This window comes from Hypanus sabinus, assembly GCF_030144855.1.
Source record: "Hypanus sabinus isolate sHypSab1 chromosome 1 unlocalized genomic scaffold, sHypSab1.hap1 SUPER_1_unloc_11, whole genome shotgun sequence".
Taxonomy (NCBI): Eukaryota; Metazoa; Chordata; class Chondrichthyes; order Myliobatiformes; family Dasyatidae; genus Hypanus; species Hypanus sabinus.
The window spans coordinates 143,257-160,862 of NW_026778905.1; the positions used below are offsets into that span (position 1 = coordinate 143,257).

General features: G+C 46.5%; 1 protein-coding gene across 1 annotated transcript in view; it reads right to left on the bottom strand.

The window, feature by feature from the left end:
* Positions 1–962: 962 nt before the first annotated feature.
* Positions 963–17,606, bottom strand: part of LOC132385377 (myelin-associated glycoprotein-like) — a 32,971-nt gene continuing 16,327 nt past the window's right edge. Inside the window, exons 4-8 of the mRNA XM_059957412.1 lie at positions 11,624–11,905; positions 8,963–9,244; positions 4,752–5,045; positions 2,967–3,081; positions 963–1,763 (exon numbers count right to left, since the gene is read on the bottom strand). Coding sequence (XP_059813395.1) covers positions 1,454–1,763; positions 2,967–3,081; positions 4,752–5,045; positions 8,963–9,244; positions 11,624–11,905 — 1,283 coding nt within the window. The 3' untranslated portion in view covers positions 963–1,453. The remainder of the gene's footprint in view (positions 1,764–2,966; positions 3,082–4,751; positions 5,046–8,962; positions 9,245–11,623; positions 11,906–17,606) is intronic.

Consider the following 17,606-nt stretch of genomic DNA (forward strand, 5'->3'; position numbering starts at 1 on the left):
CACCCCCCTGCGGTGGTCCCCAGCACAATGGACACCCGTCCCAGCAGGTGATCTACTTCACCCCCTGCAGTGGTCCCCAGCACGATGGACACCCGTCCCAGCAGGTGATCTACTTCACCCCCTGCAGTGGTCCCCAGCACGATGGACACCCGTCCCAGCAGGTGATCTACTTCACCCCCCTGCAGTGGTCCCCAGCACGATGGACACCTGTCCCAGCAGGTGATCTACTTCACCCCCCTGCAGTGGTCCCCAGCACGATGGACACCCGTCCCAGCAGGTGATCTACTTCACCCCCCTGCAGTGGTCCCCAGCACGATGGACACCCGTCCCAGCAGGTGATCTACTTCACCCCCTGCAGTGGTCCCCAGCACGATGGACACCCATCTTCTGCCAGTTTAGTTGACTCCACAATATCAACAAGAGATGACACTGGGTACAGGAAGGACCATGGTTCCTGATGACATTCTGGCAGTGGTGCTGATGCCCTGTGACCCAGAGCCTGCCACCTCCTTAGCCAGACTGTTCCAGGGCAGCTACGTCACTGGCAACTATCCAACAAACTGACTGAGTAGATCCTATCCACACTGAACAGGACATGTCTAACCCGGCCAGTTGCCGGGCAACAATCTGATCACAGAAGCTGTTCCACTAAAGTCACCACAGCTGGGATCCAAACACAGACAAAGGACCAAACTCCCAGGGTGAAGTGGCATTCACTACTCTCGTCACCACAACCACAAAGTCACCTCCTCCCAGGGATGGGGAATAAATGCCATTTCAGCCTATGAAGCTCACTTCCTCTGAGTGAATAATAAATGTTATTTTTTACAGTTTATGTCAGTGATATGAAGGAGAGCACAGAAGTTCTGGTTACTAATTTCACAATGGCCCTGTGATTGTAATTGGTATCTGGTTTATTATTGTACAAGGATACAGTGAAAAACTTTGTTTACATGCCAGCCATTCAGATCATTCCATACATCAGAACATCAAGGTAGTATTAAAGAAAAAACAATTACAGAATGCAGAATAAATGCTACAGCTGCTGAGAAAGTGCAGTGCAAGCAGACAATAAAGTGAATGGCCATGGCGAGGAACATTCGGAGATCTGTTCTTTGTACAAAAGGCCCATTCAGGAGAATCTGAAGGTGGATTAGAACTCACCCCATCAGTCTATAGAGAGATGAGTTGAGCTCCAAGCATCCTAGATATTCAACCCCATTCGGGACAGGGATGGCACCCGAGTGTTCCCCAAAACTGTCAGGTGACAAGTGGCATTTGTCCAACGTGATGCCAGGAAATGACCACCTACAACCAGAGAGAGTCTGACCTGCTACCCCTTACCTCAGCGATGGCCCCACATTCAATGACAATCCTGATGCTGTCCCCCCACCATCAACATCCTGGGGATCCCCAGAGTCCAGAAACTCAAGGGGACCATCCGCATAAACCTTCAGATACAGGAGCAGGTCGGAGACTGGGTACCTGCACAGAGTAACATCCTCAAACTCCTAATGAAATACAGCCAGTGGCGTGCCTCCTTCGTGATTGATTCAATGTGTTGGATCCAGAACAGATCCTCTGAGATGTTGATGCCCAGGAACTTGAAGCTGCTCAGCCTTTCCACTGCTGACCCCAGGATGAGGACTGGAGTGTGTTCTCCCGACTTCCCCTTCCTGAAGTTCACAGTCAGTTCCTTGGACTTGCTGAGGCTGAGTTCTGACATTTCTGATTGTTGTTCTGACATCACGGAGAGGGCCGCACTGTGAAATGGGAGACATACGATCACCTCTCAGGGTACAAAGGATTCTTTGCACCACTACACTCTCCTCACTTCCCCTCACACCCTCTCCACTCCCCGATCCCCCCTCTCTACTTCCTACTGTGTTACTTTCTCCCTCTCCTTCCCCACTCCAACAACACACCACTCCCTATGCACAGACCCTTCACTCTCTCTTCACACCTCCCTCTCTACTTTTAACCCCTTCTTCCCCCACCACTCAGACCCCTATTCCTTTCTCCCCATTCTTACATTCCTACCTCTCTTTCCCTCTCCCATCATATTCCGACACTCCATACCCACTCTGACAACTCTTCCCTCCTCTGACATCCCCTCCCCACTTGGATCACTATCCTCTCCCCACCACATGATGACAGTCACCTTTAGACCCCAAATCCCTCCTCCTTGAATCACTCCCCCTTTCTCTCCTCACTTGGACTCCCCTCTCATCGCTCAGTCCGGCATTGAGTGAAGGGACACCATCACTGGTGGGAGCACACTGAGCCCAGCAGGCCAGACCACTGCCACATAGAGTATTCCCTCTGCACCTGAGGCCGTTGGTTATTGATTCAGGTCTGGGGTTGAATTGTGTGTGGTCGATGTGGGGCTCAGTGGGGTGTTTGCTTCCCTCGCTCAGAGCCGGCTTTCTGGATTCACACGCACCCGTACCCTTGTGCAGGAAATGTATTTAGATTGGCCAGGGCAGGACTGACGGTGCACTGCTCTATCAGAGGGGCCGCACTGTTCAGGGGGCAGCACAGAGGGAGTGCCACACCGTCAGTGCTGAGGGAATACTGAACATCAGGAGCAGCTGTCTGTTTTCAAGGAGACAGTTCTTACCTGGATTATTGTGGAGTTTACACTGGTTCTTTCATCTCATTTCCTACTGCTGTAGGAGACCATTTCATACAAATCCTTTGGCCAGGCCGTTCTGCATTGTCTGTTGGACTAGGGACAGATTTGAGGACAACATTTAACTGGGACATGGTGCAATGAGAGATGCTGGGGTCCAGGTGAGGGGGTGTAGCTGTGGAGGGGATGACTTAGACGGGGAGGAGTGCAGGGGCTGGAGGAGATAACAGAGATGGGAGAGGTGTGTTGGGACCAGAGGGCGTTACAGAGAAAAGGAGAATTACATGTTCCGAAGGAGGTTTCAGAAACTTTTGGGAGGTTTCCCAATACTCACTTGTCAGTTTTCCAGTAGGATTTAACTAACCAAATCACAGCCACTGATGCAAGAAGAACGAGAACTCCTCTCACAGCCAATGAGATGATTGGAATCTTGCATGACTCTCCCTCAGCTGAGACACAAAGAACAAAGAGAATTATCGATATCAATCTCAGGCACGCTGTCGTCAGTACTCATTCCTCAGGTACTGGGTGGCAAACAGGACGTGATTACTGTGATGGTCACTGATGGCTACAGGAACTTTGATGGGGTGAGAAAGGATTGTGAAAGGCTCGATTCCACCAAGTCATCTCAGATACCCCACAGAATGTGTTTGTAAAGCAGGATGTTGGATGTTTGCCCCAACACAGATGGAGTTAACAATTATCCCTCAACCACTAATTAGTTCAATCCATCTTCACAGCAAGGTGGGCATCAACATATCTGAGGGAGGTCTGCATCGGTTGTGGGGCTATTTTTGGGGCAGAACTGAAGGAATGGCCCATTGTGGGAGAGCAAATACTGAGGTGTGTGGAAGGTGAAACCCGCAGAGGAAGAAGAGGTGGGAGAGAGCTGTGAATTTGATTGGTGAAAAAGATAAAGGGCTGGAGAAGGGGAACTCTGAAATAGACCATGGAAGAAAGGGAAGCGGGAGGTGAACTAACACTTGGAAGAAAATTTGTTTTCCAGCAAGACAATGACCCCAAGCATAAAGCCAAAGCTACACAATGGCTTAAAAATAACAAATGTAATTTCCGGGAGTTTCCAAGTCAGAGTCCAGACCTCAAGCCACTTGAGAGATTTTGGCTGGACTAGAAAAGGGATGTTCAGTCACCATCCCAAGAAATCTGACAGAGCTTGAGATGTTTTGTAAAGTAGAATAGCAAAGAATTGCTGTGTCCAGTTGTGTAAAGCTGAAAGAAACCTTTCCACACAGACTCAAGGCTGTTATTGCTGCCAAAGGTGCATCTACTAAATACTGACTTGAAGAGGGTGAATACTTATGCAATCAATTATTTTGTGTTTAATATTTGTAATTAATTTAGATCACTTTGTAGAGATCCATTTTCACTTTGACACGAAAGAGCCTTTTTTGTTGATCAATGTCAAAAAAGTGAAATTAAATCCACTGTGATTCAATATTGTAAAACAATAAAATATGAAAACTTCCAAGACGGGTGAATACATTTTACAGGCACTGTATATATATACTTCTTATTGTAATTTATAGATATTGTATTGTATATTGCCATGTAGTCTTGCTGCAGAACAACGTATTTGACAGCGTGTGCCGGTGATATTGGACCTGATTCTGATTCTGATTCTAAAGTAATGTCCAGGACATTCGGCTTTCCATCGCCAACATTTTGTGGGAGAGAGAGATCCATGTGTTCCTTCCCAATTTTACTTGGGCTTTGTCCTCAGCACATTGAGGGAAATGGCTAAATCCTTGGATCAAGGCAGTGGGGTCCTGAAGGAGAGTGGAGGGTGCGATTCCCATCTCACCGGCACATTTCACCATCTCAATGTGTTCCTCAGCTTGGTGAATGGTTGTCATCTGGTCCCAAGGGTATCAGGGCAGCCAGTCTGTACACAGCAAGATCCCCCAACCAGCAATGCGACAGAGACCATTATTGCCACAGGGACACTGGGATGAACTCCCTCTGACCATGTGATCTTCCCCATCCAGCTGAGAGCACGGCAGACTTTGCTCAGATGGAGATCCAGTGGAGGACAGAGGGAATTGCTGAGGGTAAGGCTGCACTCTGTTGAATGGAGAATATTCCTCAGAGATATCCTCACCTTTCATCCACAGGGACACCGCGAACATGACCTCTCCATGTTGGTTTCGGACAGTACAGAGGGCGGTCACATCCCCCTCTCCCTCGCCCACACCCATCGTCAGCGAGCCAGTCACCAGCTGCCCGTCTGCCACCTGCCACGTCTGGAAACGACCGTGCGTCTGGTTCCCGCTGAGGTTGGCGAGGGGGAGGTGCCAGGTGAGCTCTCCGGGTGGGTTTGATCTGGCCGCACACACACATGTGATGACCTCGGGGGTCCGAGTGCATCCTGAGTCCCGAGAAATCTCAGGCTTATCTGGGAAGAAACAGGCAGGAGATGTTGGTAGCACTGATATATTGTAATGGTCCAGTGTTATTCTGCAGCATCAGCTCTCCTCTGTGGGACACCTCTTTCCATTCTCTGTAAACTGAGGCTGTCTCCATTTTGATGCGTTGGATCCCCCTCCTCCACATTCAGAGATGCTCTTCTGCATATCACTGCTGTAACGTGTGATTGATTGAGTTACTGTCGCCTTCCTGTCACATAGAACCAGTCTGGCTTTTCTCCTCTGACCTTTCCCATTAACAAACTGCTTTTGCCCACAAAACTGCCACTCACTGGGTTTTATTGTGTTTGTTTTTCACACCATCCTCTGTAAACTCTAAAGACTATTGTGCGTGTAAACTCCACACAATCAGCACTTTCTGCAAACATCAGGCTCTTGAACAGAAGTGGATAGTTATATCCATTTAAGTACTCTGTATATCGCTATTTCATGCTCGTTATTTATGAAGATTGATTTATATCTGCATTTGCACGGTTTGTTTACAGTTAACAGTTCCTGATCTTTACAATTTACAGTTACTGCTCTACAGATTTCTTAAGTCTGCCTGCAGAGAAGGAATCTCAGGGTTGTATGTGGTGACATGTATCTACTCTGATAATAAATCTTACTTTGAATTTCGTACTCAAACCACCTTGCCCAGCACCAACAATAATTCCATGGTTAAAGTCACTTTAAAACATAAAAACATAGAAAAGCTACAGCACAACACAGATCCTTCAGCCCACAAGGTTGAGCCGAACACGTCCCTACCTTAGAAATTACTTGGCTTACCTATAGCCCTCTATTTTTCTAAGCTCCATGTACCTATCTAAAAGCCTCTTAAAAGACCCTATCATATCCTCCTCCACCACCGTTGCCGGCAGCCCATTCCACACACTTACCACTCTCTGACTAAAAAACTTACCCCTGACATCTCCTCTGTACCAACTCCCCAGCAACTTAAATCTGTGTCATCTTGTGGCAACCATTTCAGCCCTGGGAAAAAGCCTCTGACTATCCTCACAATCAATGCCTGGTATCATCTTGTACACCTCGATTAGGGCACCTCTCATCCTCCTTCACTCCAAGGAGAAAAGGCTGAGTTCACTCAAACTATTCTCGTAAGGCATGCTCCCCAATCCAGGCAACTTCCTTGTAAATCTCCTCTGCACCCTTTCTATGGCTTCCACGTTCTTCCTGTAGTGAGGCGACCAGAATTGAGCACAGTACTCTAAGTGGGGTCTGACCAGGGTCCTATATAGCTGCAACATTACCTCTTGGCTCTTAAATTCAATTCCACAATTGACGAAGGCCAATACACCATACGCCTTCTTAACCACAGAGTCAACAGCTGCTTTGAGTGTCCTATGGACTCGGACCCCAAGATCCCTCTGATCCTCCACACTGCCAAGACTCTTACCATTAATACTGTCTTCTGCCATTACATTTGACCTGCCAAAATGAACCACCACACTTATCTGGGTTGAACTCCATCTGCCACTTCTCAGCCCAGTTCTGCATACAATCAATCCCGCTGTAAACTCTGACAGCCCTCCACACGATCCACAACATTCCCAACCTTTGTGTTAACAGCAAATTTACTAAACCATCCCTCCACATTCTCATCCATGTCATTTCTTAATATCTACATGCTCAAGCTTTTCAGTCAGCTGAAAGTCATCACTACAATCACTAAGATCCTTTTCCATAGTGAATACTGAAGTAAAGTATCCATTAAGTATCTCTGGTATTTCCTCTGGTTCCATACACACTTTCACACTTGACAGGTCCTATTCTTTCACATCTTATCCTCTTGCTCTTCACATACTTGTAGAATGCCTTGGGGTTTTCCTTAATCCCACCCACCAAGGCCTTCTCAAGGCCCCTTCTGGCTCTCCTAATTTCCTTCTTAAGCTCCTTCCTAGTAGCCTTATAATCTTCTAGATCTCTAACATTACCAAGCTCTGTGAACCTTTTGTAAGCTTTACTTTTCTTCTTGACCAGATTTATTACAGCCTTTTTATACCACAGTTCCTGTACCCTACCATTACTTCCCTGTCTCATTGAAATGTACCTATACAGAACTCTACACAAATATCCCCGGAATATTTGCCACATTTCTTCTGTACCTTTCCTTGAGAACATCTGTTTCCAATTTAAGCCACCAATTTTCTATGAGGCCTGATAGCCTCATAATTCCCCTTACTCCAATTAAACGCTTTGCTGACTTGTCTATTCCTATCTCTCTCCAATGTTATTGTAAAGGAGATAGAATTGTGATCACTATCTCCAAAATGCTCTCCCACTGAGAGATCTGACACCTGACCAGGTTCATTTCCCAATAACAAATCAAGTACAGCCTCTCCTCTTGTACACTTATCTACATGCTGTGTCAAGAAACCCTCCTGAACACATCTAACAAAATCCACTCCATCTAAACTCTTCGCTCTAGACAGATGCCAATCAACATTTGGGAAATAAAAATCTCCCATCATGGCAACTCTGTTATTGTTACACCTTTCCAGGATCTCTTTCCCTATCTGCTCCTCAATATCCCTGTTACTATTTTGTGGTCTATAAAAAACACCCAGTAAAGTTATTGACCCCTTCCTGTTCCTAACCTCCACCCACAGAGACTCCGTAGACACTCCCTCCATGGTGTCCACCTTTTCTGCAGCTGTGACACTAACTCTGATCAACAGTGCCACTCCCCACCTCTCTTGCTTCTCTTCCTGTCCTTTCTGAAACATCTAAAACCAGGCACTTGAAGTAACCAATTCTGTTCCTGAGCCATCCAAGTCTCTGTAATGGCCACGACATCGTGTCTCGACGGTCTAAGCTCATGCACTTTGTTCACAACACTCCTTGCATTAAAATAGACACACCTCAAGCCTTCGGTCAGAGCACGTCCCTTCTCTATCACCTGCCTATCCTCCCTCTCGCACTGTCTACAAGCTTTCTCTATTTGTGAGCTATCCTCCTCTTCCCCAGTCTCTTCAGTTTGCTACCCAACCCCCAACAATTCCAGTTTAAACTCTCACCAGTAGCCTTAGCAAACCTCCCCACCAGGGTATTGGACCCCTGGGGTTCAAGTGCAACCCGTCTTTTTTTGTACAGGTCACACCTGCCCCAAAAATGGCCCCAATGATTCAGAAATCAGAATCGCTGCCCTCTGCTCCAATCCCTCAGCCACATATTTATCCTCCACCTCATCCTATTCCTATTCTCACTGTTGTGTGGCACAGGCAATAATCCCGAGACTACTACCTTTGCAGTCCTGTTTCTCAACTTCCTTCCTAACTCCCTGTAGCCTTTTTTCAGGATCTCTTCCCCTTTTCTACCTATGTCATTGGTACCAATATGTACAACAACCTCTGACTGTTCTCCCTCCCACTGCAGGATACCTTGGACGTGATCTGAAACATCCTGGACCCTGGCATCTGGGAGGTAAACTACCATCTGAGTTTCTTTCCTGCATCCATAGAATCGCCTGTCTGACACCCTAACTATAGAGTCCCCTATCACTATTCCCTTCCTCTTCCATTTCCTACCTTTCTGAGACACAGGGCCAGGTTCTGTGCCAGAGACACAGCCATTGCTGCTTCCCCCAGGTAGGCTGTCCCCTCGCCCCCAAACAGTACTCAAACAGGAGTACTTATTCTCCTTTAGTCATATTCGTTCGCCATTCCAATATTTGTTCTGAACAACAACAGAATCTCTTAACCAGGTCTACATGTTTTTATGCATTGAATTGCTGACACATGATTCACTGATTTGATATTTGCATTAACGAGGAGGTGTACAGGTACTTAATAAAGTGGCCACTGAGTGTGTATTGTGTATCGAATGATAAATAGTCCACTGACTTTGCATTTGTACTTAGAGAAGTAGCAATGCATCCACTTACACTCCACAGTGAGGGTGATGGCCCTCTCCGCTGTACCGTGTTCATTCTCCGCCACACACTGATAGACTCCAGCCTGCTGGGGGGTCACCTGAGGAAACTCCAGCCACAGTTCATTGCTGGAACTTGTTGTGTTCAGTGTGACACCGAGATGTCTCCATTTTAGATTAGACACTGGGAAACTCTGGACGGAGCAGAGGATCGATGTAGGAATCCCTTCCTTCATATTCACCCAGGAATTGTTCACGTTGTTGGTAGAAGTGATTGAGAGATTCTGTGGGGCATCTAATACAGACAAATAAAGAGTTAATTATGAGAACACATGGTGTACAACAAGATTCCACGTGTCGACCACCTGAATGATTTCTACAATCAATTCCATTCCACCTTTGCAATGTATTCCAATGTACACAGAATGTGGAGAAGTATAGCTCAGGAACAGCCCCTGCGGCTCATGATGTTATGGTGAGCTCATTATTCTAGAAACAAAATCCCTAACTAAGCTAACCTATTCTGTCTACAACATCTCCATTTCCCTCCATTCCCTGCACTTTCATATGCCCATCTTCGTGCCTTTGAAACACCTCTAACTTCACCACCACTCCTGACAGAACATTGCAGGCTCCCTCAGCTCGTTGTATAGAAAGGAAACTTGTCCTGTGAATCTTCTTTTCATTTACGTCTTCTCACCTTTGATGCATGGCCTCCAATACTGAACATTACAACCCCAGGTAAAAGATACCGACCGTCTATTTTTGCCCTGATATCTCTACCCAGTCTCTGGAGAAAACAATTTGTATGTCCAACCTTTCCTTATCTCACCTGCTCTGTCATCCAGACAGCATCCTCTTCTTCATCCTCTCCAAAGCCTCTACACCGTTCCTATAATGCGGTGAACAGAACTGAATGCAATACTTCACATGGGGTCTAACCAAAACTTACTTCAGCTCTAACGTAACTTCATAGCTCTGGAACTCATAAAGGAAAACATGCCTTACACCTTCTTTCTCACCCTATCAAACTGTTGGGAGCTATGAACACACATCTCCAAATTCTTCTGATCATAGACCTTGTTAAGGGTCCTGCCATTAACTGTTCCTGTCACTTTACACCTGATCTTCCAAACTGAAACACTGCACACGTGCTGCAATTAATCTCCATCTGCCACTTCTTTGCCCCAATCTGCATCTGATCTGTGTCCCACCTAATCTTTTGGCAACCTTATTCTCTATTCACAACAACACCAACTTAAGATATTTTAATTTAAGAACTGGCAAATTAAAAGGACCCATGAACTGTGATGCTGGGCCTATGGACAACCAGGAGGATCTTTCCTAATCCTCACAACTTCTTCATTCTGTCTGAAGCTTCAAACAATGGCTCATCATAACCTCGGCCATTTCGGAGTAGATGTGGGACACCGGAGATGTGGGTGGTGTGAGGGAGGTTGGGTCTGTGGGATATCAGTGTCAGTTCATTCTTCCTGTTGGTCAGCCTTGCTCACCCCTGTGTTAGGTAAAGTGGGGAGTGATGGGTTACATGGGGAAGTGCTGAAGGTCTCTAGAGAGGGCAGAGCAACTCACCAGGGTCCCGTGTCTGGTGTTTGTGGCACTTGATATTCCATGAACATCTGAACTGAACCCAGAAGATCAGACAGAGCGAGAGCAGGCAACGCAGGTGGGATCAACCTGTCCCACGGTAAGGACCAAGGTGTGTGTGTGTGTGTGCGTGTGTATGTATACAATTCTCTCTCTCCAGGTAAGAGTGTGGGACTGTGTTTGTGTGTTCATGTCTACGAACATGTATGTTTGAACCACGTCAGGGCACACTTACATTGAAATGTAAATCCATGTTTCTGTGCCTTTTTAACATCTATACGTGGTCTGACAACAACTTATTTCCACGGTCACAGGTTCTTGAACCCACCCACATTGTTTTATTTATTTTGTTGATTAAATGTATGTTAATTTGAGATTATGTTAATTCATGTTCACCGTGTCTGTATTGAAACTCTGCAGTTTCTGTGAGAAGCTCGTTTTCACGGCATTGATACCCCGTGATGGGCCATGATAATAAACAAACTAATATATATGTCTCTCCCGCACATGCGTGTTTGGGACAAGTTGTGTATCATGTATGGTCACATGTTGATGTGTATGTCATCACGTGTTTCTGTGCCTTGTATAGCTGTGGCTTCACTGAGGGAATGAGCTGGAGGGAGGAGTGAGAGAGAGGGGAGTAAGGGAGTGTGCTGGAGGAGGGGATGGAATGGTGTGTGTGCAATATTTGAGGGTCGATGGGGAAATGGTTAATGCAGGGGGAGTGAATGAAACTGAGAACAAAGAGAGAGGTGAGGGGAAACGTGTCAGCATAAATCTGTGTCTAATAACACGTCCACATCTTGGAGGCACATCTATAAATAGAGTGTGTACTTGCACGTGTTGTATATCTGTGTGCTTCTGCAGTAGTAATCACATGTGGGTATGCATCACATTTCCTTGTGTGATCACACATGTGTGGAGCTGGTGTAAATGGTCCCATGATTAGGCTAGGATTAAGCTAGGGGATTGTGGGGTGGTGTGGCTCGAAGGCCTGGAAGCATGTATCTCAATAAATAGATAAATAGATTTAGAGAGAACTGTTGGACGATGTCCACACACTCACATTCCACAGTGAGGGTCACTGCCCTCTCCGCTGTCCCGTGTTTATTCTTTGCCACACACTGATAGTCTCCGGCCTGCTGGGGTGTCACTTGTGGAAACACCAGCCACAGTTCATTGTTGGAACTTGTTGTGTTCAGTGTGACACCGAGATGTCTCCACGTTAGATTAGACACTGGGAAACTCTGGACGGAGCAGAGGATCGATGTAGGAATCCCTTCCTTCATATTCACCCAGGAATTGTTCACACTGTTGGTAGAAGTGATTGAGAAATCCTGTGGGGCGTCTAAAGGCAAACAGATGGTTAACAGTGCAACAGTTTCAAAACAATAAAAGATCATAAATCAGTGTTAAAAAGTGAGCGGGGCCTGTCGGGACGTCTGCGGAGCAAGAGATCACGGAGTGAGTGGAGGCAGGTCTCTGTGGGTTTGTGCGTATGAGGAGTGTTTGATGGCTCTGGGCCGATACTCACTGGAGTTTACAAGAATGAGGGGAATTTCACTGAAACTTAGTGAATATTGAAAGCCTAATATTAAAAGGTGTGACATTGTGGGCATCACCGAGTCAAGGCTAAATGATGGATGTGATTAGGAGCCAAATGTCCAAGGATACACAGTGTGTCGGAAAGATTGGAAAGTAGGTAAAGGGGGTGGCATGGCCCTGATGGTAAGCAACAATATCAAATCACTAGAAAGAAGGGACATAGGATCAGAAAATGTAGAATCCTTATGGGTGGAGTTAATAAATGGCAAGGGCAAAAAGACACTAATAGTATTTGTATACAGGCCTCCAAACAGCTGGAAATAGAAAAAGCATGTCAGAAGGAAAATGTCAAGTTAAATATGGGGGATTTTAATATGAAAGTGGATTGGGAAAGTCAGGAAGGTACTGGGTCTCAGGGGAGGGAGTTTGTAGAATACCTATGGGATGGCTTTTTGGAGCAGTTTGTACATAAGCCCACCAGTGGATCGGCTGTTTTGTATTGAGTGCAGTGTAATGAACCTGAGGCAATTGGGGAGCTAGAGGTAATGGAACCCTTGGAAGTAGTGATCATAGTATCATTGAGTTCAGTTTCAAATTTGAAAAGGAGAAGCTGGTATCAGGTGTATCGATATTTCAGTGGAACAAAGGCAATTACAGTGGTATGAGAGAGGAACTGGCCCAAGTTGATTGGAAAAGTAAGCTAGATGGAGGGACGGTAGAGCAGAATTGCATGAAATCCCTACAAGAAATAAGGAAAGTGCAGGAAAAATATATTCAAAAAAGAAAGAAAATCATGAATGGAAAAATGGCACAAATGTGGCTAACGAGAGAGGTTAAGGCTAAAATAAAAGCAAAAGAGATGGCATACTAGAAATCAAAAATTAGTGGGAAAACTGAGGACTGGATGACTTTTAAAAACGTACAGAAGGAAACTAAGAAAGTCATTAGGAAAGAATAGATGAATTATGAAAGCAAGTTGGCAATCAACATAAAAAAAGATACTAAATTTTTTAAAATACATGAAAAGCAGAAGAGTGACACAGGTAGATTTGGGACCGATTAAAAATGATGCTGGAGAAATTATAATGGGTAACAAAGAGATGGCAGAGGAACTAAATGAGTATTTTACATCAGTTTTCACAGTGGAGGACATTAGCAACATACCTGATAGCCAGATGTCTCAGGGAATAGAATTAGGTACAGTCAAGGTTACTAGAGAGAAAGTACTTGGGCCCTGGACTGGATGAGGTGCACCCACGGGTTCTGAAGGAGGTGGCTTTGGAGATCGTGGAGGCATTGGAAATGATCTTCCAGGAATCAATAGACTCTGGCATGGTTCCAGAGGATTGAAAGTTCACAAATGTAGTTCCGCTGTTTAAGATAGGAGGGAGGCAGCAAAAAGAAAACTACAGACCTACTAGCCTGACATCAGTAGTTGGAAAGTTATTGGAGTTATTCCTCAAGGACGAGGTTATGAAATACCTCGAGGTGCATGACAAGATAGGCCCAAGCCAGCATGGTTTCATGAAGGGAAGATCCTGCCTCACCAACCTACTGGAATTTTTTGAGGTAATCTCAAGTAAGATTGACAAGGGAGAGGCTGTGGATGTTGTGTATCTGGATTTTCAAAAGGCCTTCGATAAGGTGCCGCATAAGAGGCTGCTTAATAAAATGAGAGCCCATGGAATTATAGGAAAGATATTGGAATGGTTGGAGTATTGGCTGAGAAGCAGAAAGCGAAGGGTGGGAACAAAGGGATCCTATTCTGGTTGGTTGCCGGTTACTAGTGGTGTTCCGCAGGGGTCGGTGTTGGGGCCGCTTCCTTTTACAGTGTATATCGATGATTTAGATTATGGATTAACTGGTTTGCGGATGAAAAGGGGGTTTCTTCTTTTTTCTTTGTTACTGTGTATGTAATCAAAAGGGTTTTTTTTGTTTTGTTAACTAGCAGGAATGCTTCTTTCTTGCGAGAGAGTGCTGGAAGCTTGTTGGGAAAGGGTTTCTTTGTTTTGTTAAAAGCAGGAATGTTTCTTTGTTGTGAGAGAGTGCTGGAAGCTTGTTTGGGTTAAAATTGACTGATAACGAGAATTGTATTCCTTTGTAAACCAAATGGGGATTAATGTTCTTTCTTCTGACTCTGTAAGCTTTTGTTGACGGGCTTTTGGGCAGATCGGCGTGAGGGGATTGAGAGAGAGGACACAATGCTGTAAGCTGGGCGAGGATCGGACCCCAAGCGGGGGTCTGAGGCCAAGAGGTACTCCGAGGATGGGGGGATGAAGCTAGATGTGCTTGGTTGACCACTCGGACGGTCCAGAGCTGCGAGTCGAGGAGTTCTGAGGGGATCGAATGGTGGCCAGAAGACTTCAGTAATTGAGCTCCAACAGTTGTGCATGAAGTGGTTTGGACTTTGATAGGTTTGGCGCCTTTTCTTTATTTTTTCTCTTCATATATACTGTATCGTTATTAATCACTTAGTTATAGTAACCTTTATAAATTGTACTCATTTAATCGCATATGGTGTCCTGTCTGTTTTTGGGCGAGGCGGGGACATCACACAGCATCCACACCAGCTGATTACCCAGTTTGGTGGGGCCGAAGGCTGCTCCCCCGAGACGAGAACGAGCTGAGCGAGCCTGAGGTGACCCAGGAGGTTACAATGGATTAACTGTTTTGCAGATGACACCAAGATAGGTGCAGGAGCAGGAAGTTTTGAAGAAATGGAAAGGTTGCAGAGAGACTTGGTCAGTTTAGGAGAGTTGGCAAAGAAATGGCAGATGAGAACAATGTTGAGAAATGTACAGTTGTACGTTTTGGAAGAAGAAATAATCGGGCAGATTATTATTTAGATGGGGAGAAAAATCAAAAGTGCAAAGGGACTTGGGGGTCCTCATGCAGGATAGGCTAAATGTTAACCACCAGGTTGGATCCGCAGTAAGGAAAGTGAATGCTAAGTTGGCATTCATTTCAAGAGGAATAGTGTATAAGAGTAAGGAGGTGTTGAGGCTCTATGGGGCACTGGTGAGACCTCAGTTGGATACTGTGTGCAGTTTTAGAGGTGATGTACTGATGTTGGAGATAGTTCAGAGAAGATTTACGAGGATGATTCCTGGAATGCAGGGGATAACATATGAGGAGCGTTTGTTGGCTCTTGGACTATATTCGTTAGAGTATAGAAGAATGAGAAGGGATCTCATAGAAACAATTTGAATGTTGAAAGGGTTGGACAGAATAGATGTGGAAAGGTGGCTTCCCTTGGTGGATAAGTACAGGACAAGAGGCCACAGTCTTAGAATTAGAGGGTACCCATTTAGAAAAGAGATGAGAAGACATTTTTTTAGCCAGAGGGTCATGGATTTTTGGAATTCATTGCAACATACAGCTGTGGAGGCCCAATCATTTAGGGTGTTTAAGGAGGAAATTGATGGGTATCTAATTAGGGTATCAAGGGATATGGGGGAAAAGCTGGAAATTGGAACTAGATGGGAGAATAGTTTAACCCATGGTGGAGTGGCGGAGCAGACTCGATGGGCAGAATGGCCTACTTCTGCTCCTTTGTCTTGTGATCTTGTGAAGCGTTGTCCAGCTTGAAGGGCAGAAACAGGGGATAGTGTGGTATCAGAGAGACAATGCTGAGGGAGTGATGTGGGCAAAGATACAGTGCCGAGCATCATCAGTGGATTGTTGTCACACAGAGGGAGCGCCGCTCTGTCACAGGGACGATACTGAGATAGGGTCACACTGTGGGAAGGGCAGTACTGATGGCGTCTCACACTGTAGGAGGTGAAATACTGAGGAAGAGTTACACTGTTGGAGGAGTTAACTGAGGAAGTATAATACTGTGGGAGGGGCAATACTGAGGAAGAGTTACACAGTGGGAGGGGCAATATTGAGGAAGAATCACACTGTAGGGGGGCAATACTGAGGAAGATTTGCAGGGTGGGGGGTTAATACTGAGGAAGATCACATTGAGGAAGAATCACACTGTGGGAGGGGCAATACTGAGGAAGATTTGCATGGTGAAAGGGGCGATACTGAGGAGGGTCACACTGTGGGAGGAGTGTACTGAGCAAGATTTGCAGGGTGGGGGTTTGATACTGAGGAGGAGTTACACAATGGGAGGGGCGATACTGAGGAAGATTTGCAGGGTGGGAGGGGAGATACTGAGGAAGATTTGCAGGGTGGGAGGGGAGATACTGAAGAAGATTTGCATGTTGGGGGGGTGATACTGAGGAAGATTTGCACGGTGGGGGGTGATACTGAGGAAGAGTCACATTAAGGAAGAATCACACTGTGGGAGGGGCGATACTGAGGAAGATTTGCACAGTGGGAGGGGAGATACTCAGGGTCACACTGTAGAACTCTCTCCTGAAGTTGAAAGCAAGGGCAAAACCTAGCCTCTGCGTTCTAGTTACAGTCGGGAAAGGGGAGGTGGTGCCGGAGGCTGTGGACACATCCGAAATGGATGTCGATGTACCTCTGCACATTTGTGGTCTGAGGGAGACCAGGGGTCACACAAAGGGCTGGATTTACCCTCCGGATAAGCCCAGATGCTCAGAGTGTGTCTCCCCAGAGCTGGAGGATACTCCTTCCGTACAGGAGCCCGCAGCCACAGCGGCATCTGCTGAACGTGCGTCCTCTGGGCTGGTGAGCGGCGCGATAGCACTGGGGGCTGGTGGGGAACAAGCTCTGCCCCATGGTCGGGAGGAGAAGGGCGATGCTTTGGTAAAGCTGCAGTATCTGGAGGACGATGCTGACGGCCGCTACTGAGATTATTTCAGATGGCCCGGTAGGTTCAGAGCCCAGCGGCCCTCAGCATCGGTCAATGCCGGCGGCCCCGTCCGCGGCGGGAGCCCCGCACAGCGAGGAGGTTTATGACAGGTCAGAGATGCTCATTTAAAAGGAGAGTTAGCGGGCATTCTGTATCATTCCGGCGCCCCAATCAGCGCCAGGAGCAGCGCAGAGAGTTGTAAATAAAAGTAGAGAAGGGACAAGCGGAGCGGCCATTGTTGAGAGTGGGCCAGTGGTGAGAGTGCGAGTGACAGGCTTTGGCTCAAAGGAGGCTTCAGCTCAGAAGAGGCATTGGCTCTGGGTAAGTTTCCGGGGAAGTTTCTGTTAAGTTTCCCCTTTCTCTTGCTGTGTCAGGGGTAATTAATGTAGATTAAATGGCCGGTGTGCAGTCTTTCTGCTGGATGTTGAAGTTATGGGAGACCCACAGTCTCCCAGGGAATTACATCTGCATGAAGACCATGTTGGGGATCTGGAGGAGCAGCTGGGGATGACCTTTGGCTTCTATGGGAGAGTGAGGAGATCATCAATGAGAGTTACAGGGAACTGGTCACCCCGAGGTTGCAGGAGGATGGGGTAGTTGGGTGACTGTCAGGAGACATGGACATGTGAAAAGTCAGTTAGTGCAGAGCATCCCTGTGGCCATTCCTCTCAATAATAAGTAAACCGTTTTGGATACTGTTGTGGGGGGTGACCTCCCAGAGGAATTCATGGAGAGC